Source organism: Kryptolebias marmoratus, linkage group LG14 (genome assembly GCF_001649575.2).
Source record: "Kryptolebias marmoratus isolate JLee-2015 linkage group LG14, ASM164957v2, whole genome shotgun sequence".
Lineage (NCBI taxonomy): Eukaryota > Metazoa > Chordata > Actinopteri > Cyprinodontiformes > Rivulidae > Kryptolebias > Kryptolebias marmoratus.
In genome coordinates this window covers 2867609-2894812 of record NC_051443.1, presented here as the reverse complement: position 1 = coordinate 2894812, position 27204 = coordinate 2867609, and the positions used below count along the sequence as shown (strand labels likewise).

The following is a 27204-nucleotide window of genomic DNA, read 5'->3' as shown; positions in this document are numbered from 1 at the left end:
CACGCCCCTATGCGCCATATAGGCCTATACTGCATACCCCATATTTTTGCGCCACTGTGGACACAGAGTGGAGCGGGTCCCCCCTCTGCTGTTAGATTGACAGCTTTCAGTGCTTGGGGAAGTGGGCAGGGCTTACAGCATGCTGAGGACAGGAACTGCAGAATGATTGGTGCTTTCACACATTTAGCCGAAAAAGTCTCCAATAACACAGAAAAAAGTCAGTAGATCCAGACGGATCTGAAAACTCGCTAAATTTAGTGACAAAGTTGCTGGAGCAACTACTATTGTGCTCCAGCCCATGCGGAAAATATTGCGTTGCACATAAGTTCCTCTTCAAAAAAAAAAAGGGGTGTGCGTGTGTTTTTAGCGTGAGAAATACAAAGTGTGACGTGTGAGCATGTGCACTTCACGAAATGCTTGTGTCTCACGATCAATGCGTGACACTTGAGAGCCCTGTGTGACAACCATCTGCTCTTTTTTTACCGTATTTCCACTGGTTACATAGCGTACTGCCCCCTGTCTGTTTGGAGAAAACTGCTCCAACGTAAGCGCAAAATATAACCGCCTCCACCATGAGCTCAGGTCTGTTTGCGGAGCCTTGCGGGACTCTAATGAGCCCTGAGGCCGAACCTCCTTCAGCTACCTGGAGTTAGCAGGTCGCTGGAGCCACAGCAATAAACATGGAACGAGCGGGTTTAACCAAAAATGGTAAGTTGAGACGAAATTCAGCAGGTGGCTTTACAAGACCGAATGGTAAATGGCCATTGTAGCCACAGCTGCCTTGGGGCGGGCTGACAGAAGTGCCGGCGCCACCAAGCCCTCTGACCACCAGTAGGCAAGGCGGGTTAAGTGTCTTGACAAAGGACACAACAGCTGAGACAGCCGGAGCGGGGGCTCGAACCAGCAACCCTCCGATTACAGGACAGACCACCCCTACCTCCTGTGCCACTGCCGCCCTACCGAATGGTAAGCATGTTTTGTACTTAGTGTATATATTATCCTTGTTTAACAGTAAAATGATGCTATTAAATTCAGCATTAGATATGGTTGATTTTGTTGTTACATGTAGTGCTCCAACATGCAGCCTGTGCCACAAAAAGCACAGTACAAGATCTCTGTTTTTCAGAGTTCTCTGTTGTTATTTATTGGCCTGGAAGTGAGACGTGTGTTGGTGCCTTGTTTGCACTTTTTCATTTATGTTAATTTAATTTATTTGTAAATGTGACTTAAATAAGGATTCAAATTAGGTGCAAACAAATTTGTATTTATTTTAATTGTATTTTTGTTTAAAAAAGTATTTAAAAAGTGCCTTTTTGTAAAACTGTAGTCGAGTAAATATTTGGCAGAAATATCACATAATAAATAGCCATATTTTCAATTTTTCTGTCAACTTTAATCTTTTTTTTTTTTTTTCTAAATCACGGTCGGCGATCGGCCACCTACCATCGGGCTTAGCCTCTTTTCTGGGGGAAACCTTGCACTTCCATTGTTGAAATGTAATTAATAGGATTTTATAATGTACATGTTAGCCAACCTAACAGCATCACCATCAGCTGCCACTGCTCACAAATATTTTTTTTATTTGATAAAAGGCTGCTTTCATACCTAGTATCATTTTTTTGAAGAAATTGTCTGCAGGGACAACTATGTATTTAAGCACATTGGTCAAAACACAGTGTGTTACATTTCTGGTCCAGTGAGTTCACACAGACTGCACTTAAAATGGCAATACTAATCCTATTTGTAAAAGTAAAAAAACAAAAACAAAAAAACGACAACAAAAAGAAAACTTCACAAAACACAAATGTCTATTAAATTAATGACCTATCATTCCTTAAAGAAATACATATTGCCTGCTGCCTTTCATGCCAGTTTTAGACTAAAAATATTTAACACTGAAAAGGGACAGAGTTATAGAACTTTTGGTCAAACCTTGACATTATGTACAATCCCATGTAATATTGTGACATCTCAGGAGATGTATTAGTGCTCAGAGTATGTGTTGGGAATTAGGGTTGGGCAATATATTGAGTATATTCAAAATGGAGTTTTCCTTTGTGAGACAGCAAAAAATGACTATATTGCTCATTTAGAGTATAAATTTTATTGTAATTTTAACCACACGTTACCGTATGTTATGTAGAAGCATAGTTGTAAAGTCTGTTGTTATCAGAGCTGGTTTTTATCTCAGGAAGGCATGATGGTCAGAGGATCAATGTCTGAGTCATAGTTCACCACTGCATTAGGTTATAGTGTTGAATTAAAGTTTAATGGTGATTAAAGGAGGATTTAAAAATACAAAGACATATTTTAAATTAAAGCTCCAAAATAACAAAATATTATTTTTTGGTCATATTGCCCTTTGCTCAGAATGATTCTCAGCTACTACTACACCAGAAATTGCTCAATATCTGTAAAATTGACTGAGTTATATTCATTTTTGTATTTGCTAAGGTCACGTAGCTGTGGCAGCCATCTTTAATTGGGCTGACTTCAAAAAGTAATCAGTTGTAAGTAGGTATACATTCAGTGATTACTTTCTGAAAATTTTATTAAAACTTTTTTTTTTTTTTGCTAAAAGACATTATGAATTAAAAAAGAAAAGTTTTAAGCAAAATTATTGTGCAAAATAACCCCTACTCAAAATATCTGTTGGGGATGATGGTCAGCTACTACGACACCCAATTTTAGTTTGGCTGTGGTTTGGATTTAGTAGTAAACTTTAAAACTGGCTGAATTCAAGTCATTTTTGTGTTTGATAAGATTGCTTAGCTGTGGTAACCATCTTGAGTTGATTCAAGTTAATCAGTTGTAGATGTAGATCCAATGATTACTTTCTGACAGTTTTATTCAAACCTGTCCAGCAGTTAATAGGAATTTGCTGAATTTAACCAAAAATAAATAAATAATTCACAGATACGCACACAGACAAGGGCAAAAACATTAGTGTTCACCTTTGCCTTTCTGTGGTGGGTGAAAATAACAGAGCTCAGGGGTCACAAAACTACAGCAGCCTGACAGATGAACTCCTGGTTCATATAAAATAATGTGAAATTCAAACCTACTTTTTCTCCACACTCTGCTTCTCTTTGGTTATTTCTCCTAATCTCTGTTCCAGGTTGTCACAACGTTCTAAAGTCTCTTTAAACTTTGCCTTCATGTTGTTGATCTGAGAACAGAAAAACAGTGAGAAACAGTTAGAACCAAAGACAAAACCCCAAAGAGGCAGTATCGTGTGTGTCCTTCAGTACCTCCTCGGCCGTCTCTTTCTCCAGATGTACGATCTTATTCTCCCAGTAGATCCTCTGAGAGTCCAGCTGACTCGTCAACAGGTATGAGTACTGCAGACAGGGATAGCTCAGAATAGGGATGTGCATTTTAAGCAAAAACCCTTTATGAATTTTTCTGGACTTTACCCTCCCCAGTTCTGCACCCAACACTAATCATACCAGCCAAGGATCTTTATGTTGCTTCATTTTTTAACCAGTGATGGATTAATGTGGAGGAGCATGCCCATGTTTGGACAGGAAAGCTGAGTTGGGAAACAACTTAGCATGTCACTACCAGGTGCGTATGTTTATTTAAAAAAAGAAAAGAAGCCTTGACAGTGGCGTTATTTCTTTAAATTTGCCCATTTTAGGTAGACTTTAAATATTTGAAAATCACTGTCCATCCCTCGGCAAGCTGTATCATTTTTATGCTAAAGGAAAAAAGGAAACAAAAAAAAATGCTAGAACTGCAAGCAATTACCATTGGGGTTCATTACAGCATGACCTATGGCTTAATGTTTGTCAATTTTGGTTCAGTAATTTAAAATTTGTCACCCCCACAGCAATTCATTCATATTTCATGTAATCAGCTATTACTATTCTGAAGATATGGCCAAAAACGCTTTTCTTTCTTTCTTTCTTTCTTTCTTTCTTTCTATCCATCAATCAATCTTCTTTCGCTTATCCGGGGTCGAGTTGCAGGGCCAGCACCCTAAGCAGAGAGGCCCAGACTTCCCTTGGACCAGCTCCTCTGGTGGAATCCCAAGGCGTTCCCAGGCCAGCCGAGAAACATAGTCCCTCCAGCGTGTCCTGGGTCTCCTCCCGGTGGGACGTGCCCAGAACACCTCAACATGGAGGCGTCCAGGAGGCATCCTAACCAGATGCCCGAGCCACCTCAACTGGCTCCTCTCGACGTGGAGGAGCAGGGGCTCTACTCTGAGTCCTTCCCGGATGACCGAGCTTCTCACCCTATCTCTAAGGGAGAGCCCAGACACCCTGCGGAGGAAACTCATTTCAGCTGCTTATATTCACGATCTCGTTCTTTTGGTCACTACCCAAAGCTCATGACTATAGATGAGGGTAGGAACGTAGATCGACCAGTAAATCGAGAGCCTCACCTTTTGGCTCAGCTCTCTTTTCACCATGACAGATTGGTACAGCGTCTGCATCACTGCAGAGAAAGCACCAAACCACCTATCAATCCCCTGCTCCATTTGTCCCTCCACTTAGGGCAGGACATCTTCCCCGACCTGAAGAAGGCACTCTACCATTTTCCAGCTCAAGACCATAGTCTTGGATTTGGAGGCACTAATCCTCATCCAAGCTGCTTCGCACTCGGCTGCGAAGTGATCCAGCGAAAGATGTGATCCTAAGACCACCAAAACGGATCCCCTCAACACCTTGGCTGTGTCTAGAAACTATCAATAAAAGTTATGAACAGAATCGATGACAAAGGGCAACCATAGAGGAGCCCAACTTACTGCTGGCAATGCGGACCAAGCTCTGGCACCGGTCGTACAGGGACCTAACAGCCCGTATCAAAGGGCCTGGTACCCCATACTCCTGAGTACCCCCCACAGGACTCCCTGAGGGACACTGTTGAACGCCCTCTCCACGTCCACAAAACACATGTAAACTGGTTGGGCGAACTCCCATGCACCCTCCAGTAACCTCCTGAGGGTGCATGGGAGTTGGTCCAGAGTCTCACGACCAGGACAAAAACCACACTGCTCTTCCTAAATCCAAGATTTGACTATCCGACAGACCCTCCTCTTCAGAACCCCTGAACAGACTTTACTAGGGAGGCCTACAAGTGTGATTCCTCTATAGTTGGAACACACTCTGTGGTCTCCCTTTTTTAATTTGGGGGAACCACCATCCCGGTCCGCCAATGCAGGGGGACTGCCCCCTATGTCCACCCAATACTGCAGAGTCGCGTCTGGCTCTGGATGTTTTTTGCTAGGTAGCATTAAATATTTGTGCAAGGATAACTTACACATTTTCAAAAATTGTTAATTGTTCTTGATAATTTATGTTCTGCTTGGTATATACAATTAAAATAGTGAATTTTATGGTGATCAACCTTTAAGCCTCTGAGAAGAAGTCAAAAGTAGGTTTTGCAAATTCAGCAAAGTAGCAAAAAAGGTTTTAGATGGAAATGGAAGCAGCATTTACCATGTGATTCAGTGCAGTGTGTAAGGAAGCGTAGATATGAATTGTGTGACTAACAGTTTAGAAGTTACAGGACAAAATGCAAAAACCATAATGAAAGCAGCCCCTATAGGTGGACATATCTGATTATTTTTGTTAGCCAAACATGCACGCCCTAGTTGCTGCCATGTAAATGTAATCTCTAAACCCCTTGAGGTATGGGCTGCTTAATGACTTATTTACAGAATAAAAAATAAAAAATAAAAAACAAAACAGTTTCAATATGGTTCCTTGCTCCACTGAATGCATGGAAACAGCCATAAGCCCTTGGGATTGGACCGCTAAAAAAGCTTACCTCTAGCTGAAGTGCATCTATCTTCTCCTCTTGGCAGGTGTTTCCTTCACATTCAAACTGCACCATCTTCCCATCAGACTTACTGGCCACAAGCCGATGCACATAGTTATCTGCAATACAAGGGTTACACAGCACTGATTAAACAACAGGATACGAAACAGCAAAAAGTTCAGATATCATATTCAATCCATTCAATTTCTTTACCTACTTCTTCCTTTCCACGTTTCCAGTGGAGCATGGAATCCTATGCTAATTCAGCTGTAGCTTTAGCTAATTCAACTATGCTAGTGGTAGTTCAGCTATAGTTTTAGCTAATTATACCCGCTAATGCTAATTTTGGCTGTTTCTTACTCCTTGAAGTGTCTATCAGCTTCCACTCAGTCATTTGTAGACATATTGAGTTGACATTTGGTGTGGTAGCAGGTGAGACAGAGCTCCATCACTTGCTGAATACAAAATAAAAAAAATCAAGAAGGCTGCCAAAGCTAACGGGATCTAAAATCTGACCAGAATTGTGCATGCTCTATCTCAGCAACCATGTACAGTAGGAAGGCCAAACTTCACAGCCGGACACTTCATGGGTCAAGGATCAGGTCTACGGGTTTTAAGGTCACATTATCTTCAGATTTATCTTTCAGAGCTAATTTTAAGTTGTTTTTTGTCTTTTTGGTCCTTTCTGCTTTTTTCAGCTAATTTCAGCTTTGTCGTTTTCATTTTTAGCTACTTTCAACTAATTTCAGCTTTTTCTCTAATTTTTCTCCTTTCAGCTTTAGTTCTTCTACCTTATGCAAATCTTCTCTTCAAATCAGCTTCTATGTTTCACTTTCTGCTTCTTTATTAAACTTAAAAAAATCTTTTAACTACTAATGCATAAAACTTCAGCTGTTTACATTTAACTCAATAGTTCAGCTACTTCATCAGCTTTCAGCTAAATCATTCAGCAATAACCATGCACACTGCATTTTTGCAGGAAATGCAATTTCTCTAGCTTAAATTGTATTGTTTATAAAAATATATTCGTTTTCCTTTTCCTTATAGATGCATTGTTGTCTCTTTAATTTTTTTCCCCACACACCTTTTCATTTTCATGTGTTGTTTTTACATTTTTCCATCCCCTCTTTTTACTTTACCCCCCCCCAAAAAAAAAAGAATTGACAAACATTGGAGCATAAACACACAAAAAAAATTGTTCAAACAAAACTGTCTAATCAGATCTTTACAAAATTATGCAAAGACCTTTACGATATTACCTTAAGGTCTGACCTAAAAGGTCAATTCTCAAATAAAGTGGGCATGGTTTATTGAGTTCCAAATAACACGTCTTTTTAAAATGTCCACCCGATACCTCACCATGTCATTAGAAGCAAAAACTCTTGCAAAAGTACAGACGTGAGTGGGAAGACGCACATCCCAGGATGAACAGTGTCCGTGACGATGAATACAGGCAATAAAAACACTGTTGCACGGTGTACTGTATGATATCAGACAGAATGGATCAATAGAGAAACATTACAGACTCGTCAGAACCTAGAAGAACCAGACATCAGTGTCTTTCAATCCCTCAATCAGCTCCTGACTTTAAGTCACATTTACAATTAAATTAAAATAAATGAAAAAGTGCAAACCAGGCACCAACACCAAGGCCAAAGAATAACAACTGAGAACTCTGAAAAACAGAGAGATGCTGTACTGTACTGTGTAAATAGGCCTACAACTACAGCAAACAGTTGCAAGACAACAACAGCCACCTGTAGGGTTGCCACCTCTCAGAAATTAAAATAAGGGACACTCACCACAATGGGGTGCCCACAGAAGTGGCATACTTTATTTTATGGCTGTTTTTTGTAAAAACAAAAAAATCAATCGTGCAGTTATTAGAGGTGGGTAAGAGTACCCAAAAATTGTATACCAATGAGAATAGTATAACTTCAATATCAATAACTTAAATATATTCATATTTATAAGGAGTTAGGTTCAGAAGCTGGTTCTTGACGCGTTGATCACCGCACGGTGTGCGCGTCAACAGTGATGCAACTGTGCTGTTCCCGCCCCTGTTCGAAGGCCTCGTGCGGTGTCGCGTTGCATGGTCGTGCACCTCCCAGTTTTTGTAACTTGGCGCGGACTGCGTGCGCCGCTGGTTCGCCTGTATCAGTATTTATATGATCCCTCTATGAGAGATCACAAAGATAATCAAACGGCTCAAAACTCACGGAAGGAGATTGCTGCTGCAGACGATAAAAAAGGAGTGTTTATAGACCACAGAGAGAAGAAATGTTGGTTCTATGATGGGTGAGAATCACAACTAAAGCAAATAAATCAATGAAAGTCAAACTGAATGCTTTAAGTTTAAACATCCTCTCTGTATCACAGCCAGAAAATCTGCTCTCTTTTTTTTTACCTTAGACTGGTTACATTGTGTAGTGCCCCTTCTTTTCGGAGAATACTGCACCGACTTAAGCTTCAAGTATAAACGCCTCCACTGCGCGCTCAGGGCTGTGCGCTGTTCTCTAATGATCCACCTTCAGCTACCGCTGGAGTTAGCATGTTGTTAGAGCCACAGCAATAAACATCGAATGAGCGAGTTTAACCAAAAATGGTTAATTGAGCCGAAATTCAGCGGGTGGCTTTACAAGACAGAATACGGTAAGCATGTTCCAAATAAAGACCCAATAAGTTGTTTATGGTGAATTATAAAGCTGATAAATTATAGAACATGGGTCACCTAGGCTCTTTCTTTTTATATTACATAACTGATATTTTGCATCTACAAGAGTTAGAAAAAAGAGTGGTTAGTACAAAGACAAGAGTTAAAAATTTTATTAAGTTTCTTTAAAAAATACACAAGTTATTACTAAATAAGAAAATATGTATTTTCAATGAATGTTACAAATATGTTAATTCCTACAAAAAAGTCAAATATATTTACTAAAACACATTTACAAATGTTATTGATTAAGATTAACATCAAAGAAATAATGTTTTATGTTTAAATATCTGTATTTCCTGCTAGAGCTGGAGTCTCAGCTGCCATTCAAGAAATATACCCAGTAAGCCACCGACTGACGGGTTAGAAGGTTCTAGAAAAGTTAAATTTCTTCATACAGGAGAATCTTGATTTGGTGTTTCCAAATTTGACAGTAGCCCTTCAAGTATTCTTAACTATGGGTCTGACAGTTGCATCTGCCGAGAGATCCTTTAGTAAGCTGAAGCTTATCAAAACATTTTTGGTAATTTTGGTACTTTAAAGACTAAAACCAAAATATTTATAAGGAGTTAGGTTCAGAGGCTGGTTCTAGACCAGATTTACCATGGGAGACAGAGTAGTCCGTGTTTTTTCATGGGGGGCAAAAAAAAAGAATGAAACAAAAAACAGGGCAATATTTCATCATTTAATATATAAGTGAGCCAAAGAGCCACTTCTGTCAGCCTCTGTCCAGAACCACCCATGGGCTGCAGGTCTGTGTCTGAGGCATTGGTTAGCATGTTTTCCTTCATTCCTGTAGCTTGATAGGAAGTCAGGTTATCCAAACTGGTAAACCACATTAATAAAATAAGATGGATCACAGAACATGTGATCACAAAAACTTTAACATAAAGTATATCTTTATGTTAGTAAAGATATAAAACATTTTTCCTACACAGAAGTCCCTAATAAACTATTTTAATGTAGAACAAATTAAACAGTTTCTCTTCACAATATTTATTTATTTACTGTTAATCTATTAGTATGATTTGTTCTTTAAAATACCGTTTATATTATTTTGATTATTGCTATATGAAAAAACGTATCATCTAAACTCAACATCCTAATCCAATAATCAAACCATAATAGTCTACTAAAAGCACAAAAAGAAACTCAATTGATCACAGCAAAATGTTCTGTACCATATGGGTCTCAGGAGCTGATTGAGGGATTAAGAGACACTAATGTCTGGTTCTTCTGCAATGTTTCTCTACTGATCCATTCTGTCTGGTATCATACAGCACACCGGGCAACACATTGTTTTTATTGCCTGTATTCATCGTCACTGACGCTGTTCATCCTGGGATGTGCGTCTTCCCACTCACGTCTGTACTTTTGCAAGAGTTTTTGCTTCTAATGACATGGTGAGGTATCGGATGGAAATTTTAAAAAGACGCGGGTTGAGAGCAGCTCACCTCGGCTGTGTCCGTCGCTAGGCAACCGTGACAACAGCTTTGGACCGTAGCCGGGCGCTCCTGCCACGACAACTTAGCTAGCCTGGTCTTAATATTTCCTGTGTTTTATTTTGGTCATTATTCTTACACTTAGTGTGGATACGTGTGTAATAGGCGTGTCTTTCAGACAATTATAGAAATATGGAACAAATCGTCCTGTATTGAACCAATACAGGACGATTCCGTATTTACGGGACGGGCTGTCATTTTAGACTATCTTAAGCTAACCTGAATATTTACCACCCTCCTGTTGATACACTGATGTTACTTTCCTACAAAACCTTTTCTTCATCCCCCCCAACATATTTATCCCTCTCCCTCTACTGTTTTCTGTTTTGTGCCCCAGAGAGCTTTTTTTCTCTGCCGCCCCATCTTTAGCTCCCTGTTGTCAAGTGCACTAACAATCGTAGTCTACAACAATTTAAATTTAAAAGAAAAAAAAAAACCAAGCCTGAGCACGTTCTCGAAGGGGAGCGTGCTCAAGCGACCTGTGTGGGAGGGGGGAGCGACAGGAGGGGTGCCTAATCAGTGCCGTTCCTCTGTTATTGATCTTTCATACATGCACAAACAGCTGTTAAGTATAGAAAACGCCGACTAGAAAAAAATGTATGATTAAATCTAGATGCAATGGTTTACTACGTTATTGAACCAGTAAAATACAATTTGTTTAATGATTCAATGAAGAGTCTGTAAGGAGTTTTGTTTTTACTGCCATCCTCTATAAAAAGATATTTTATATATATTTATAGTTTTAAAAAGTGTAGTTATGATTGGGTATGAAAAATGCATCCACATCATTTTTTTTTTTCAGCGGGCAGTTTTTCTGGCTGCACATTCTGCTGTTAAGTTGTATTGCTCTTTTCATTAGCAATGTTTAGTGTTTAGGAAGAGAACTACAACAACACAGATATAAACAAGAACTCTGAAAGTACGCGGGTAGCATGGCGGTGCAGTGGTTAGCGATGTCGTCTTACAGTAAAAAGATTGCGCGTTCACTCCTGTTTAGAGCTTACATGTTCTTTCCATGCATTCTCTGGCTACACCGGTTTCCTCCCACAGACCAAAAACATGAATGTTAGGTTAACTGGTATTTCTAAATTGCCCCTAGGTATAAGTGAACTGAGTGAATGGTTGTCTGTCTCACTAAACATTAAGTGCTCCCTTAAGTAGCCTCAGAAGGCATAGTACGCCACTTGACTTCTATTATATTTTCTATATTATTTTTGTAGAGTAGAGTCGCTGCTTCTCCACATTGAGAGGAGCCAGTTGAGGTGGCTTGGGCATCTGGTGAGAATGCCTCCTTGACGCCTCCATGGTGAGGTGTTCTGGGATAAGCGGAAGAAGATGGATGGATGGATGGATGGAAAAATCCATCTCTTCTTGTTTCTGTCACATAAATCTTGTTGCCACCCTCACCATCAAAAACTAAAGGCCTAAAAAGGTCTGTCTGTTAGCAAAATATTTCATACACCTCTGGACAGATTTTAATTAAACTCAGAAAGAAATCACTGGATGAACACCTACAACTGCTAAACTTTTGGAGTAAACCCAATTAAAAAAAAGCTACACTACAACCAATCCAAATCCCAGCTGGTTGAGACAAATGGCTGCTCATCTGGAGGCTGGTTATGATTCTGCTGGAGGTTTTGTCTTGTTAAAGCAGAGTCGATTCTTTCCACTATCATCATGCTGCTCAGGATTGTCCGAAGTGGAGATTTGATGCAATCTGGTGGTTTCCTTAAACAGATCACTTTTTGTATTACATAATATGCTGTATGTTATTATACTGCATTATGATTGGATTGAACTGATTGTATATTTGATTCTAAATGAACTGACTTTTTTTTTGTTTTTTGTTGCCCTGGGACAACTAGTTGTGAATTGGCACTACTTAAAAAAACAAATTTAATTGAATTTTAAAAAGTTGTCACACCTAATTGACCATTGCCTACACAAAAATGGCTCTTACTCAACCAGTTTTACAGTTACTAAGCTAAATTTGTTAATTTAGTAGCGGAGAATCATTCCTAACACATACCTACAGATCTCATAATACTGTGAATAATGACATTTTTAGGATTTGATCAAAACATTTATAACTCCATTTCTAATCACAAAATGAACTTAGTCTAAAACTCTGGCATGAAAGGCGGAAGCAATATGCATTCCTTCAAGGCCTATATTTTATTACAGACACCATCATAATCAAACACCAAGTGTTAATTCATACAAACAAGTCCAAATTGTTTACCTCCTGCATAGTCCCACACACGGTGATTTGTGAGCTGCATAGCGTAAGTATGTTGTGTTTCCTCAAAGTGTTTGTAGGCATGCCGGCTCACATAACGACCACAACCAATGTGCCCACAGATCAAACAAATCCACAAGTTCTGCAGAAAACAATTAAAAAAGATGAAGTCAAGAGAAAGAAGACAGTCTTGCCCTTATAATATCGTTATTTACCTCCTGCACTCCACACTCAAAACATTTGTTCTCTTCAACTGGTTCTGGTGTCTGACAGTACCTGCACACAGGACACCTGGAAAACACACAGATCACATTCAACTGAGCTCACACACTGGTCCTTTGTGAAACAGAATGCATGTAAAGACAAGAACAAAAAACTATGTGGAGTAATATCCAAAAAAATAAGAATCAGGTAAAACCATGTGTTCACATCACCACAGAGAAAGTAGTTTTATTCACATTTAAAGTCAATTTCAATCACTGACAATGCCCAGGTGGTCTAAAGAACAGTTTTTCAGTCAGGAGGAAGTTAGGAAGAAGCCGATCTCCATAAAGGAAATACAAAAATTATCTCTACTCACAAATGGACTCTCAAATTCAGGGAATCTACAAACATTTACAGCAGTGATCACCAAATGGCGGCCTGGTGGTCGCTTGGGGTGGAGGCACCCAGCCAAAAACTACTAAAGTTGAAAACAATGTTAAAAAGGGGGGGTGGGGGTAGTCAGGATACTTAATGTATTTTGCATGCATTTTTATATTTTAAAATACCCAAAAAACATCAGAGATAATAAAAATAGCCTAATTTATTTACTTAAAATGTTTTAATTGACCGATTTATGACAGAATTAAACTGAGACTTCATTAGTCTGACAGGTTATTTATGCTGAAAACAATCTGATGTCAAATTTTCCTCACTCCTATTATGTCCCACTGGGTCTCCTTTAAATGATAATTAAGTAGATAAAGTGTTATTCTGAATTTTAATAATATATTGCTGCTTGTGGTACCTAAATTTGTGCAATAATTATCAAACAAAAACATGTCTCTGTCAACAACTTTTTAACCGTTTTTAAATTCACTGTTTAAATAAAAAAAAATCACTTTCAAAAGTCTATAAACAAAATGGCTTGCCGCTTCTCACCATCTTTAATAAAATATATCATTTATGCTGATTAAAAATAAAGGCTGTGTAATAATGCAGAAATTTTCATTCTTCCTGATACTAACCTCCTAACATTAGGCCTGAAAGTTGTGAGGGTTTGCAAATAATAATAATATTATTGTTGTTGTTGTAATATTTCTTGCATCAAAGACCAGCCCCTGCAGAGTTTGCAGAGAAAAATTTGAGGCCCAGTGCAAATGTGGTTGCTGATGCCTGATTTAGAGTATTTAGGGGAGGGTATGGGCAGAACTCACGAGGCATCTTCCCACCGCTGCAGACACTGGCTGTGAAAGCTGTGGTTGCACAGAGTGGTAAGGATGCCATTTACGGATTCATCCATTCTCTCCAGGCACACAGTGCACTTTGGCAGCTCTGTCAGCTCCATCACCGGCAGGCTGGCTCCCTGACAATAAAGAGAAATGAGGAAAAGATGAAGGAAATAAAATAAAATTAAAAAACCATACATTTTTGTTCCTCCTAGAAGCAATAGTAAAAGGTAGTCAATGTTTGATTAGAAGAGACGCATGTGAAGGCATCAATAATGATTATTACCATTAAAAAAATGCACATACACCATTATTAAATATTTCTTTCTACATATGTTATTTAACCAGTTGTCTGATTTAAAAGAAGTCACAAATTGTCACCATAAATTATGTAGTTTCGTCTCTTCCTTTTTGGCAATTTGTTGATGTGACAGTGCCACATGACTGTGGTCACATAATTTAAGATGGCACTGTGCATCTGAACTTTGTCCGATAAAGAGCCTTGTTCCAAATGTCACCTGGTTCCAATAAAAGTCAAAAGTGAAGTCCTGTAGTGTGCAAGGGTTCTTTCTGATTTTACTATTAACAATTATTCACACACTTCTGTAAATCTTAACAAGACTTGTTTCATCTGACAATCAGCCGAAGCCTGAAATAAAATTAATAAGTAGTTATTTTCAGGTTAAAAAAAGACACAAAACTGTAGAAAAAAGTAATATGTACTGGAAAAATGAATGGCTGAAAGATGCATACACAATAGTAATTTTACACATATTGGTAGAAATAGTTTACATAACATGCTAAAAAAAATTTGATGTAATAGAAGTGCAGTTACACTAGAACTACTTAGATTGAAGATTCTCTTTTGTGAGAAACTCCTGGAAACCCTGTCTTTGTGATCTTTGTTTTTCAGTGATGAACAGCTGTAATGTTCTCATCTTAGAGTGTGTTTAAAACATCCACCAGTGAGTCCATAATGTGTATGAAAGTCTTAGTTCCAGAACCTGTTCTTCCATGAATGGAGATATTTACCTCTTCTGACTTTATGACCTCTGCTCGCTCCACATAGACCAGCTGGCACACTGCTTCTTCAATGGAGTTAAACTGGCGTCCATTACAAGCCATGTAAAAACTATCTGCATCGGTCTAAAATACAAACACAACAACAGTGTTAAAATGTACAGAAGCTAAGACGCCAAAGTATCATAAAAAAACAACAACACAGAACAAAAGAGTATCAATTTTCTCTGCCATTTGAGCCTGTTGTACATGAAGTCTTCAATACACTGTCAGGAACATCTGAAGCAACAGTAAACAGCTGTTCCTCTTTTCTTTACACGCTAAACGGATTGATGATTCATTACTGAATGTTACAATCATCCACTGTGTATGACTGCTTCTCTTCAGTCCAATGGAATTTGTGATTTCAAGTAACACTTTATAGCTCAAAGTCCCATTAGGGCTGATATCTGACCCACTGTAACATATTATTATTTTTATTTTTAAAGCTGGTACTGGTAATGTCTTAGGTGTTATGACTGATAATAAATACAACACACATTTCATTGGATCTGCACCAAATTAAAATTAAAAGCACTATCTACTTGACCAGTCAATGCACTGAATATGACTTCCAACCAATCATACCACCTAAATGTTGTTTTCTAATCAACTGTTAATTCAATTTTTTTTTTTAGCTTGTTGGAAATACGATTTTCTTCAGTCGATTTCTGATTTTGATTTCCTGATGATTTGACATTTTGTTTGGTCTACCAAAATGTTTCCTTTATAAGACATTAACCTGTGTTTTTCTTTCTATATTAACTACATTCAACTGTCCTTTCAACTGTCACATCTGTGCTGCTCAAGATGGGGGACAGCGACAAGGCAAGACAACTTTTACAAATTGGCATTTCATAATGTACTGTATTTGAATGTATTGTGTTATGATAGAAATTAATCTGACTATAATTGAATTTTGAACGTGGATATCAATTGGATTTACGATTTGGACTTGTTCTTCCCTTTGTACAGTGCCCTGAGATGACTTTTGTTGTGAGTGCTATAGAAATAAACTGAATTAAACTGAACCATTTTCAGTAGGGATGCTCCGATCAGGTTTTTTGTTGCCGATTCCTATACCGATCACCTATGAGTGCCGATCACTGCCGATCACCAATACCGATCACATGGATTGGCTGTAAATTTTTGATTTAATTATAAGAACTAGTGGCTACATGATGTGGGAAAAAGGAACCATAAAATCACCTTAATTTAGACAAAAACATGTTTTTACTTACTTTTTCCAAGAGAAAAAATACAAAACACTTGCAGGCACAATGCATGTACTATTCAGTCAATAGTAGCAAATTGCAGTGCTATCAGTAATAGTATCTTTAACAGACTGAAAACACATGAAGGCTCTCAACAGGCAAAAAAAGGCAGAAAGTCAAAAAATCTGTTAAACTCAGCATCGATACAGGACTGACGTCCAAGTTCCACATATCTGTTGTGAAACTTACGGAGGATGAGAGACCATTAAGGAGACGTTCGATGTGAGAGTACACGGTCTGATGGAGCTCGGGCAGGGCTACGCCGGTAGCATGTAGTGGGGCTCCAAGTGCAAGAGAAGTTAGCGAAACCCAGTTTCTTCCACCACTGAGAACGTATGGTCATCCAGCCCGATGAATTCAATAAGTTTTCTGGTTATTTGCTTCGCCTTCTGTCAGTCACGCTCATATGGACAAGTGTTGGTAATTGTGAGCTGTGTTAGCTGCCCTCTGACTGCTCCGTGTGTCTTCTTTTCATTTTGTGCAGTGAGCCTCGAAAACTCACCATATTCGTAGTGTTGAAAGATTTTGACATGCTTCGCCCGTGAGGTACGAAGCATGTCCATTCTGCAACATTGCACGTGTTGCAGAATGGAAAATTCACATCACTGTCCCACACGGTGTAAAAGTTCCACACGGCAGACATGTTTGTTTTGAATTTGCAGCTGCGCACTTGCGCAGTGTGAAGGAAAGAGGGAGCTACACTACACAGCACACAGCGCCTCTGCAGGCTGCAAAGTATGAGGGTTTTGTGATCGACAACAAAAAGCATTGATCGGCGAACATCAATCGCATAATTTTTCACAGATATCGGCCGATAATGATCGGTGGCCGATCGATCGGAACACCAGTAATTTTCAGTTACATATACCTGTCTAAAATATGATAATTATTTAAATTATTTTGAGTTTTGTATAACAAAGTTATAATGTTCAGACATTTCATTAAAAATAATTAAAAATAAGAAGAATTTGAGCGGATACAATAGGCCTTCTCAGCGCTGTCGCTGCTCGGGCCTAAAAAACAAAGCAACGTGTACCAGTATTGGGAAGTTTCTTTTTACAAAATAAAACAGCAATAATTTTGCAAGCAGTTGTAGAGCATCCCTCAAGCTTAATTTGGTTAACTGTGCGCAGAACTTGCCTGGGAACAGAATTTAATCAGAACCATGTACTGGTTAGGGGTGGAGTCCCGTATAATCTTCATATGCTCCATAACATCATTAAATGGCGCCATGAGCTTCATGAGGTCATGGCTCGTCATGGTGGCTGGGACAGTCAAAATGCACACCATCGCACTGCGTCTCACATCTTCAGTCAGTGATGTCATTTTACTGAAACAAAATAGAATAACAAACAGCAACAGGAAATGATCCAGCTGTTAATATGCCACACCACAAAATGACAGACTAGGCTGAAATACTCATGTTTGAAAACGGCCTAAAGCACGTTTCTGGTGAACATCAGATGATTTGACCCATGAGGTGTCCAGCTGTGCAGTTCAACATTTCTACATTACACTGTTGCGAAGTTAGAGCATTTGGCAACTGTGATGTTGACCTTTGACTCCACTTCTTTTTCTTTCGGTTGTTCCCTTTTCAGGGGTCACCACAGCGAGTCATCCTCCTCCATCTAACTCTGTCTTCTAGGTCCTCTGTCCTCACTCCAACTCCCTCCATGTCCTCTCTAACTGCATCCATATATCTCCTCTTTGTCTATTTCCTGGCAGCTGCATCTCTAACATCCTTCTACCAATGTCTCCACTGTCTCTCCTCTGCACGTCCAAACCATCTCAGTCTGGCCTCTAACTTTATCTCCCAGTCGTTCAACCTGTGCTGTACCTCTGATGACCTCATTCCTAATCCTGTCCATCCTTGTTACTCCCAAGGACAACCTCAACATCTTCAGCTCTGCCACTCTGCCATGGTGAAGCATAACTTTGATTAGTTATTGACCAAATGTGAAAAGGGCTATAGTGTTTTTGCGTTTCGATAAAATCTGTTCAGTGGTTCATGAGATATTTCAGTAATGGGTAGACAGACAAACAAACACATTTTCACAGGCAATTACATGACTGCCTGCATTTCATGGTGGCAAGCAATAAGATTACATGTGACGTACTTGGTATTGTACAGGTGCATGATACCATGAACAATCTCCACTGAGGGGTTCCCACTGAAGAAGGAGACCTGGTCAGGGAGCTGCTTGGAGGGGGAGTCTGGACCAGTTTCTGTTTCCTGCGAAGTCTCTGCCTCAGTCCGTGCTTCCTGAAGAGAACTGTGCAGCTCATCATCACCTGTTTTGTTTAAAAAAAACAAAAAAACAACAAAAGATAAAAAATGCAGACAACAACTTTTAAGCTGTACACAATAAAAGCATAAACTTTTTAGTGTTTTTGTTATGAAAACACTAAAACCAAGCTTAATTTGGTTCACTCCTCTTCACAGATTGATAAACTCACACACTGTCACTACTATTCACTAGACACTAGAGAAATGTTGTGTGCTGAATAACCGCTGAAATCTGAAGTTAAGTTAAAACAATCAACAAACAAAAACTTCAAACCAAAATTAGCAACAGTTTTAAAGATTTGAAACGTTTCCATTCATTTTAATGAGGAAAAAAAACTGAAAATAACATTAAATATTTCAAAAGGTATAAAAGTCACAAAAACCCAATGTTTCAAATTTCAAACCATTCAATAAAACACCTTTTCTAAGGCTTAAGTCAGATATAAAGTCTTACAATTATTCCACCATTTCCATAACTCCTTTAAATTTTTATTTTTTCATTTATTTAGGTAGGTAGGTAGGTAGACTTATTTAAAGAAAATAATATTCTCTGACACAGGACCTTACAGTAAAGAAAGTATTTATGACAAGAATAAAATAAAATTGTGCAGTGAAATAAAGGTTATATATATGAGAAGTCCAAATCAATTTAGTGTCATTTACAAATAAGTTCAAAAATTTGACTTTTGATTACAGCACATTTGTTGTGGTAGTCCACATTAGTTACTCATTTATTGAAATACAGCATCAAATATGGCCACCACTGTTCAAAAATATCTATTTCCAGTTGTTTGAATGGACACAAATACTGACATGGGTCTACATAATGGAACAGTTATGGATGATGGCTCTGTTTTCTTTCAGTTTATCATTATCATTGTTTTGACTTTTAGTAAAAGAATCCTTGAAATGCATTTCCTCTCAGAGTTGCAAGTTTCTTTATGTATACTATCCAGCAGAACTACCAGTGGGTATTATGATATATTTATCTGTAAAATTTTATCAATTTCCTCTTTGAGATTCTTCTAAAAACCCTGGATTACTGGACAGTCCCAAAATATACAGTGCATAACAAAAGTGAATACACCCCTCACATTCCTGCAGATATTTAAGTATATCTTTTCATGGGACAACACTGACAAAATGACACTTTGACGCAATGAAAAGTAGTCTGTGTGCAGCTTACATAACAGTTTAAATTTATTCTTACATCAAAATAAGTAAAGTGAGATTTATTTATATAGCACTTTTCAGCAACAAGGCGATCCAAAGCGCTTTACAACAGAAACAAAAACAGAGTCTAACACAGCAGGTACATAATGAAACACAAAAAAAGAAAAACACATCAATCATGTATAATCTAAATGAATCGTGTATAATCTAAATGAAATATAGGATAATCTAAATAAAATCACGAAACCAGACATATCTAGACAGTCAGAATAGTAGCTAAAATAATCTAAATAAAATCATGATAAAGTTAAAGCTGAACTAAACAACAATTAGGAATCTAACAATTTAACAACATCTAAAGTATGATCTTTGATGATCTTGGCCATGGAACCCTGTAAGGGCCATTTATAGTAAAACATAGTTTAAGTGTAATCTTTTGACTTTGAAACATTTAGGTTTTGTTTAATTTGAGTTTGATTTAAGTTCCTTTGAAAGCCTTTGAAAGGAATCGGTAGTTGGCAGACAGGAGGTTTGTGTTCTGAAAAATGTAAAAAATATAATAAAGGAGCTATGGTTGAGCGACACGGTTGTTTTACCATTAGCTTTGCAAACAAGCTGTCTCAATGTGCCAAAACAGTCTCTTCTCCTTTATTTAAGATTGATAGAAGATATTAATATGAAGATAATAAAACAAAAAAGAACATTTAGATCTTACAAACCCCATTCCATTAAGTTCTCTATGCACTGTTCTTTGGCTAATCTCAAAGCCACATGAAGTTTGGAGGTCTGTAGCAATTGACCCTGCAGACCGTTGGAGACCTCTAGGCCTTATATGTCTCAGCATCCGCTGAGCCCACTCTGTGATTTTATGTGGCCTACCACTTCATGGCTGAGTTGCTGTCATTCCCAATCCCTTCCACTTTGTTATAATTCCACTAACAGTTAATTGGGGAATATTTTGTAACAAGGAAATTTCACAACTGGACTTATTGTACAGGTGGTATCCTATCACAATACAATACTGGAATTCACTGAGCTAAAAGTGTCCCATTCTTTCACAAAGGTTAGTAGATGCAGTCTACATGACTTGGCTTGATTTTATACACTTATAGGTATGGAAGTAGTTGGAACACCTGAATTGAATGATTTAGATGGATGAGTGAATACTTTTGACAATAAACTGTACTTAAGTGCAAACAGCAACACCAACTACCAAAACAAGTAATTTGCAGGAAAGACAAAAAGTCAATAAAACACAGCCTAAATATGTTTAGAACTACAAATAAGAGTTTCTTTTGTCAATTCTTTTTTTGATGTCAAAGTTCCAACCCTCATGCTTTATCAGGGCTTGGATAAAGGGACCCATAAGAGAAACAAAAAGTTATTTTAGTGCAGTGATTTGTTCCAGAAAAAAAAACAAAAAACATTTACATCCTGCCATCGATCAATGAGCATTAACTTTGCACTGTCTGGATGCAGTGGGGTGAATCTCTCCTGCTCTGAATGCAGCTGGTGGAACACTGCAGGAGGACTGAGCTGCCTGTGAGTGCTTTAAGACAGAAGAGGGGCCCACTGCAGCACTCGCTGTTTATTAGAAAAAACGATGCTTGCTTTCACTTAAGTCTTCAAAACTCTCCAAAAACACCAGAAAAAGTTGCTAGTAACTTTTTTTGAAAAATATTCACTAGAGGGGTCTGAAAACACGCTAAATATAGTGATAAAATCTCTAAGTTGGCAACACTGTTTGCACCTGGGCACCCTGTACATTAAAAAGCCGGACCCGCCCACCGTACTCTGATTGGCTAAAACTTTGGCTCTGGTTCGCTTTATTTGTTGAAAGCCGTTGTGACGGTGCTGTGAGCGATCAGAGAAGGAGTTAGCAGCGGTGGTTAGCCACTCTAACCCAAAACAGCTGTACACACGGTTGAAGTATTCCACACTATCTCTTTATTTTACTTCGTTCATGTGAAGCCAGATTTCCACAGCACTGAGCTTGTTTTACCCTCTCATACATAAGAAAAAGTAATAAACTGCACCACTCTGCACCTCATCGTCACTAATCTTCTTTTTCTATCTCTTCAAAACATTACTCGGTGCAAAACCACAACAAAAGAAAAAGCAAAAGGCGCCCCCTTATGGTGACACCTACTCAACTCTAGGAACCAAGCATTAAAATGACTGTTACACCGTCAGTTTAATCCCTGTATCATAATTACATTGGATGGCTTTAACAGAACCACTAAATAAATAAATAAAAACAAACAGACAACTTTTTTCCTAGTCAGAATCCAAAGAACTGTACAAAATAAACAATTAACACACAGTTTCTTTCTGAGAATAAACTATGATGACTTTCTGCACTAAAAATGATTCTGACAAGCAAAAAACAATTTTTATGGCTCTAAAATCAAGTTAAAACATTGTTTAATGAACCACAATTAGGCTGCAAGCAAATGCAACCCAATTCTGATTTTTTTCGCCTCTATGCGACACATAGCAGATCTTTCATGGCAGTGTGAATGTGATGTATTCAACCCAGTATTTTCAGTATGTGGTACTGAATCGGATACATACCCAGTGTTTTTCAAAGCAACTGCAATGTGAACGTCCATGTCGCATTTGATCTGTTTTTTACGCTGGATGAAAGGACAGAGGTCCCAGACGTCAAAATCCTCCGACTCTGCATCCACGCATGCCTCTGCACCGAGGAAGCAGCCACAACTCCAAAAAAGATTATCATTAACTTTTGTGATCTTTTTTTTTCTCCCATTCGGATGTACAGTTGGCCCCGATTGGACAACAACTTCAAAATCAACGCACGCATGCCAACACTCACAACATCAATATTTAATTGCATAAACTCAACATGCATAGTGGGATGTCATATCTTCTGCACATGCGGGCCATTTTGGGAACTGAAAACAGTTCACAGTGGAGTCTGATGGAGGTCGCATTTAAAATTGTATTTGATCAAAAAAATCTGATTTGAGCGTTAAGACCTGCAGTGTGAATGTAGCCTATGTGTAAACATCAAATAATGAAAGAACATGTGCTTCAGGATTACGTTCTTTTCAGTTTGCATATCTTACTTTCAATTTTGATGTAATATTAATTCAATTTAACTTTTGTTGGTTTGTTAGCTGAATAATCCCCCAAATAATGAACAGATCCACATGAAAGATTTTGCCAAGATGGAGCAAAATTTAGCTTAGTTATCACCCAATGTTGAAAAGAGAAAGTGTTTTTGCCCGTGTCTGCGTATTTGTATGTCTGTTAGTAAAACATTCCAGTAAACACTGGATGGATTTTAATTAAATTCTCTGAAAATAATAATAAAATTTCTGTCTACAACTGATTAATTTTTGGACTCAAACTAATTTGAAATGGCTATCACAGCTAATCAACATTAGCAAACAAATTGATGCAACTCAGTCAATTTTGCATATACTGATTAAATATGATATTTTAGCTAAAGTTTAATTAGATTTTAAAATGCAATTCCTTTAAAGAATGCTAGGCATTTAACTCTTATGTGTGTTGATGCAAATCTGAACTTGATATATATATCAAGCATGACTGTGTACTTTCATACTTTTCTCCCTACAGCTCATGGTTTTCGATTCCTATTTTAAAACATTTTTTCAGAAGATGTGTACACAGTTTTGTATGGCGGTAGCTGGGATCCAGAGAGAAAGAATTTATGTAAATTAACAACAAACAAAGTAAAATGTTTACCTGTGTTGGGCTCGTAGGTTTCTATGACCATGTCCCCCATGGCTCTGCTGCCGATGTGCTGGTTCAGGATGGCAGCTCTGTCCTGGTCGCTCTTTCCACTCAAAGTGCGTTTAGCTAAAGCTAGCTCTTTCTCCTGCAGTTCCTCCTCTGACATGCCTTTAACTGCAGGGCACAAACAAATCAGCTCCAGCCCATACTACACCCAGTATCCCACTGTTACACTAGCTAAACATGGCTCCAGGTGAACAACAGCAAGATGATGACTTCTGTGCAGTTCCTATAAACATACTGAGAATTTCAGCGAAAAGACCTGTACTGTCACGGCTTGTTAGCCATTAGCTGCTTGGCTAACTTTTTGTAACGTAAAAAATAAAACAAACAAAAACAACTTACCAGCAGAGTACCGGAAACCTTGTGGAAAAGGAGACTGGTCAGCTATTTCTAGACGGATGACAACCAGAGACACACTCATGTGTTCTAAGAGAAAAAAAAACACTATTACCAAAAAACAAAACAAACCGCTGACCGCTAGCTAAGCTAACTCGGGTTAGCTGTTCAGCTAAAGCTACAGAAGCGGGTGTTTTTTTTACATAAGTTTCATAACCTGTTGGATAGCATTTGTTTCTACCTCGTTGTCTATAAACGTAAACATTATATTACTATTTTGCTGCCAGTAATATTCTGAAACTGTCTAAACTTTAGCTAACCTAATGTTAGGCTGATGAATTTCTTCTTCTGTGACAAACGAGGCTCAGTTTAATCTTTGCTGCCCCCGACTGATAATATGATGTCAGTCACGTAACGTGACGTGTTTAAATTTTCCATTAAATAAACCTACGTAGTTAAAAAAAATAAATAATTTATATTATTAATAAACAGGTTGTATCATTATTGTTGTTGTCGCTGTTTTTAATTGTTTTGTTGTGGTGCTTTTGTCCCCTTTCCTTTCTGTCCTGCTAATCGTGTTAAGTTAAAGAAGCACCGCAACAAAACAATTTTTTAAAATTAAACAATAGTAAAAATAATTTATTCAAAATAACCATTTTCATTTGAAAACAGGAACCAGGGTTCTCACGTTTTGATCTGAGCTTGGAGTGAGATTTGGAGTTGCTAGAAGTTGTTAGATGACAACATCACATAATTTGCATATTTGGTGATGTTGATCAGGCTGTAGGAGAGAAGAATATCAACGTTGGCAAGACAAAAAATGAGTAAAAAACACTAAAAATATGTTTGAACTACAAATTAACTTTATGAAATAATTTTATAACTTTAATGTTTTGCCTGAACCCACACTACATAAATTAATTTGTTAGAATATCAAATTGAACCAAAAGACAGGTTTGTGTCGTGGAATTGCCAGCTCTACATTCAACCCTCCTCTTTTATCTGGGGTTGGAACCACAGGGATTTATACCAGTGTGACAGAGTCAGTGAAAAAAACAATACATTAAAAATTATATTTATATTATATTTACATCCCACTTTGTAATCCAGGACGGGAGCAGCTTTGCACTCAAATGATTAATTTGCAAAGTGGACATGTAGGGGTGCAACTAACTACTTTCTGAAGGGTATGCTGACACATTACAGCCCCCCCCCCTTTTTTTTTTTACCTGTTTACATGAATAATTTTTTTTATTCATGGACTTATATCATATAATACCCGATATGGGGTATGGCCCGTCAGAACATCTCTGTGGCTCATTCTCAACCAACCTGAATGAGTCACTGAGTCCCCCACTTCCTGTGGTGAAGGCCATTCAGATGGATCTTCTGAATAAGGTCTTGCCCCAACCCTCTCCTCTGCACCTCTCTGTTCCTCTCCCTCATCATCATCATCATCATCATCATCATAATCATCTTCACCTCTCTTGTCTACTTTCTCCTCTGTGGTGTTGGTCTTGCCTTGTCTGCCTGCACTAATTTTCCCAAAAGAACACTGATTTTTTTTTCTGCTAAAGTGGTCAGCAGAAATTCAAACCATCCTGGGCATCAAGGTTTTTGTGGCCTCACAAGTGGAATTATTCCTACCTGATATCATCTCTGGTCTCCTCTACAGCAGCTGCCATCACTGACCTCATGTCTGTCTCCTTCATTCCTTCTCTGTGTTCATCTCTAAATCACATGGTCAAACAAGTATTATTTAATAGCTTTAAATAAATTACACATCTTGCTAATGCACCTTTTTTAATATAAATAATATTTATATTAAATAAATCACCTGGTATTAAGTGGCTGTTCCTACACCCTAATATTAGACCAACCTGTCTCCTGACTGTCTGTCCTGATTCTTTCCCTCCATCCTCTCAGCTGAATAACATGAACTTTGTGTTCAGGAGGTTTAAAAAATACAGCAGTCAAACCACATATAAAAACATGAAATTTTAATTTTAAATGGTATCTTTGTTGGATATCAGTTAGTGATCGGACGCTTCATCTGATCAGACTTATCAGATTATTCACAACAGCTCTGTAGAGGTATATCCCAGAGGAGACATTTAAACTCCCAACTTCTGTAATTTATTTGCTTTATGATTCACCATTCAGTTCAACAAATGATCACTGTCTGAACAACAAAATAACACAAACAATTTCCTTTATTTTTCATGTCATGATGTGTTCTATTGTAAATACTGATCAGTAAACAATTGTAACCTGAACATTTCCAGGCCTCCTCTTTGTTAGGATTCGGTTTTATTTGTTCCTCTGTGTTTGATGTTTGTGTTCTGGTCTCCTTTGGGTTTGGTTTTGTTGTGTTCATGTTTCTCTGTGCCTGTCACTATTCACTCCTCCCCAGTCACTCTTTGGTCTATCTGCCATGCCCACTTACACCTGCTCAGAGCCTTGATTGTATTCACTCACCTGTGCCCACTTTCCATAATTAACCTCTGCCTTTAAAACCCGGTCACTTTCTCCATTTCCCCGCTGGTTCATTGTTGTACTCTTGCCTCCCTGATGTGCTGTCCTGTGTTTCCTGCCGTTATGTGTTGCCTCCTGTTTCGCCTCCCGTGTTCTTATGTTTAGGTTTTGTTATGTTTAGTTCTGCTGCCTTGGGAGGCATTTGTTTTTGGATTTTGATTATTTATTTAATAAATTAGTTTGTTTTATCATGAGTCTGCATACTGGGTTCACCTCCTTTCGCCCCATTCATGACACTCTTGATGCTCAGACAGAACATCCTGCTGTCTTTCAACCACTTTGAAAAGCTTTCTTTCATCTTTATCCTTCTGCCTCTTCAGTTTTCTGCCACTCCATCTTTAGCTCTCTGTCATCAGATTAAAACACAATTCAAATGAAAACAATTGCGCTCCCGCACGTCCTCGAGGGGAGCACGACAGGAGGGGAGGTGAAGGAGCCTTCTCCTGAAGGCAGCACGGAGCTGCGCCGAAGAGAAACACCATCAATACAGCTGCAGTTCTGTGCCGGTTTTAATGTTTTAGGCCACAATATTTTTGCAAGCATTTCAAAGTTTAAACTGATATTGTTGTGAATCTTTGGTGTAAACTTTACCTTCAAGCAAACGCCCCCCAAAAGAATATCAGCACCTCCTTTTGGAAAATATTGCTGTCATCCTCTCAACTCCCCCCAGGGGCGGTATCGCCCCCGTTGAGAAACGCTATGCTAAAGGGTTCATTCACCAATTAAAGTCAGAGAGGGTGTCCAGCCTGTTCAACAAAAGCCACAAAGGCTCCCTCTCTCTGTCAAACAAGCTGTCTCTGCCCATGGGTATCTCCAATTGTGGTCTCACTGAGAAAAAAAGGAAAAGTAAAGAATGTGTGTTGATTTCCTTGAGCCAAATAAGGCAGTAGTGATCGACAGTCACCCACTTCCCCATATGCATGATATTTTCTCTGAAATGCATGGAGCACTGGCGGCGCCAGGGGGGCGCTAAGGGGTGCTATAGCTCCCCCTGGAAAAGTCATAGCACCCCCGTAGCACCCCCAAGCAAAGGCATAACCGGGGTATGTGTGGGACATGTCCCACACTTCCCTTATGTATGCCCTATATCCCCCGCACTTTTTT

General features: G+C 38.5%; 1 protein-coding gene across 1 annotated transcript in view; it reads right to left on the bottom strand.

Annotated features, from left to right (window-relative positions):
* LOC108247153 (BRCA1 associated protein) overlaps positions 1 to 23931 on the bottom strand; it is a 48402-nt gene extending 24471 nt beyond the window's left edge. The window contains exons 1-12 of the mRNA XM_017435065.3: positions 23886 to 23931; positions 23572 to 23655; positions 23179 to 23340; positions 18101 to 18275; positions 17124 to 17313; positions 14683 to 14796; positions 13639 to 13787; positions 12436 to 12511; positions 12224 to 12362; positions 5776 to 5885; positions 3252 to 3341; positions 3066 to 3169 (exon numbers count right to left, since the gene is read on the bottom strand). Of these exons, the coding sequence (XP_017290554.1) occupies positions 3066 to 3169; positions 3252 to 3341; positions 5776 to 5885; positions 12224 to 12362; positions 12436 to 12511; positions 13639 to 13787; positions 14683 to 14796; positions 17124 to 17313; positions 18101 to 18275; positions 23179 to 23340; positions 23572 to 23650 (1388 nt within the window). The 5' untranslated portion in view covers positions 23651 to 23655; positions 23886 to 23931. The remainder of the gene's footprint in view (positions 1 to 3065; positions 3170 to 3251; positions 3342 to 5775; positions 5886 to 12223; positions 12363 to 12435; positions 12512 to 13638; positions 13788 to 14682; positions 14797 to 17123; positions 17314 to 18100; positions 18276 to 23178; positions 23341 to 23571; positions 23656 to 23885) is intronic.
* Positions 23932 to 27204: the final 3273 nt, after the last annotated feature.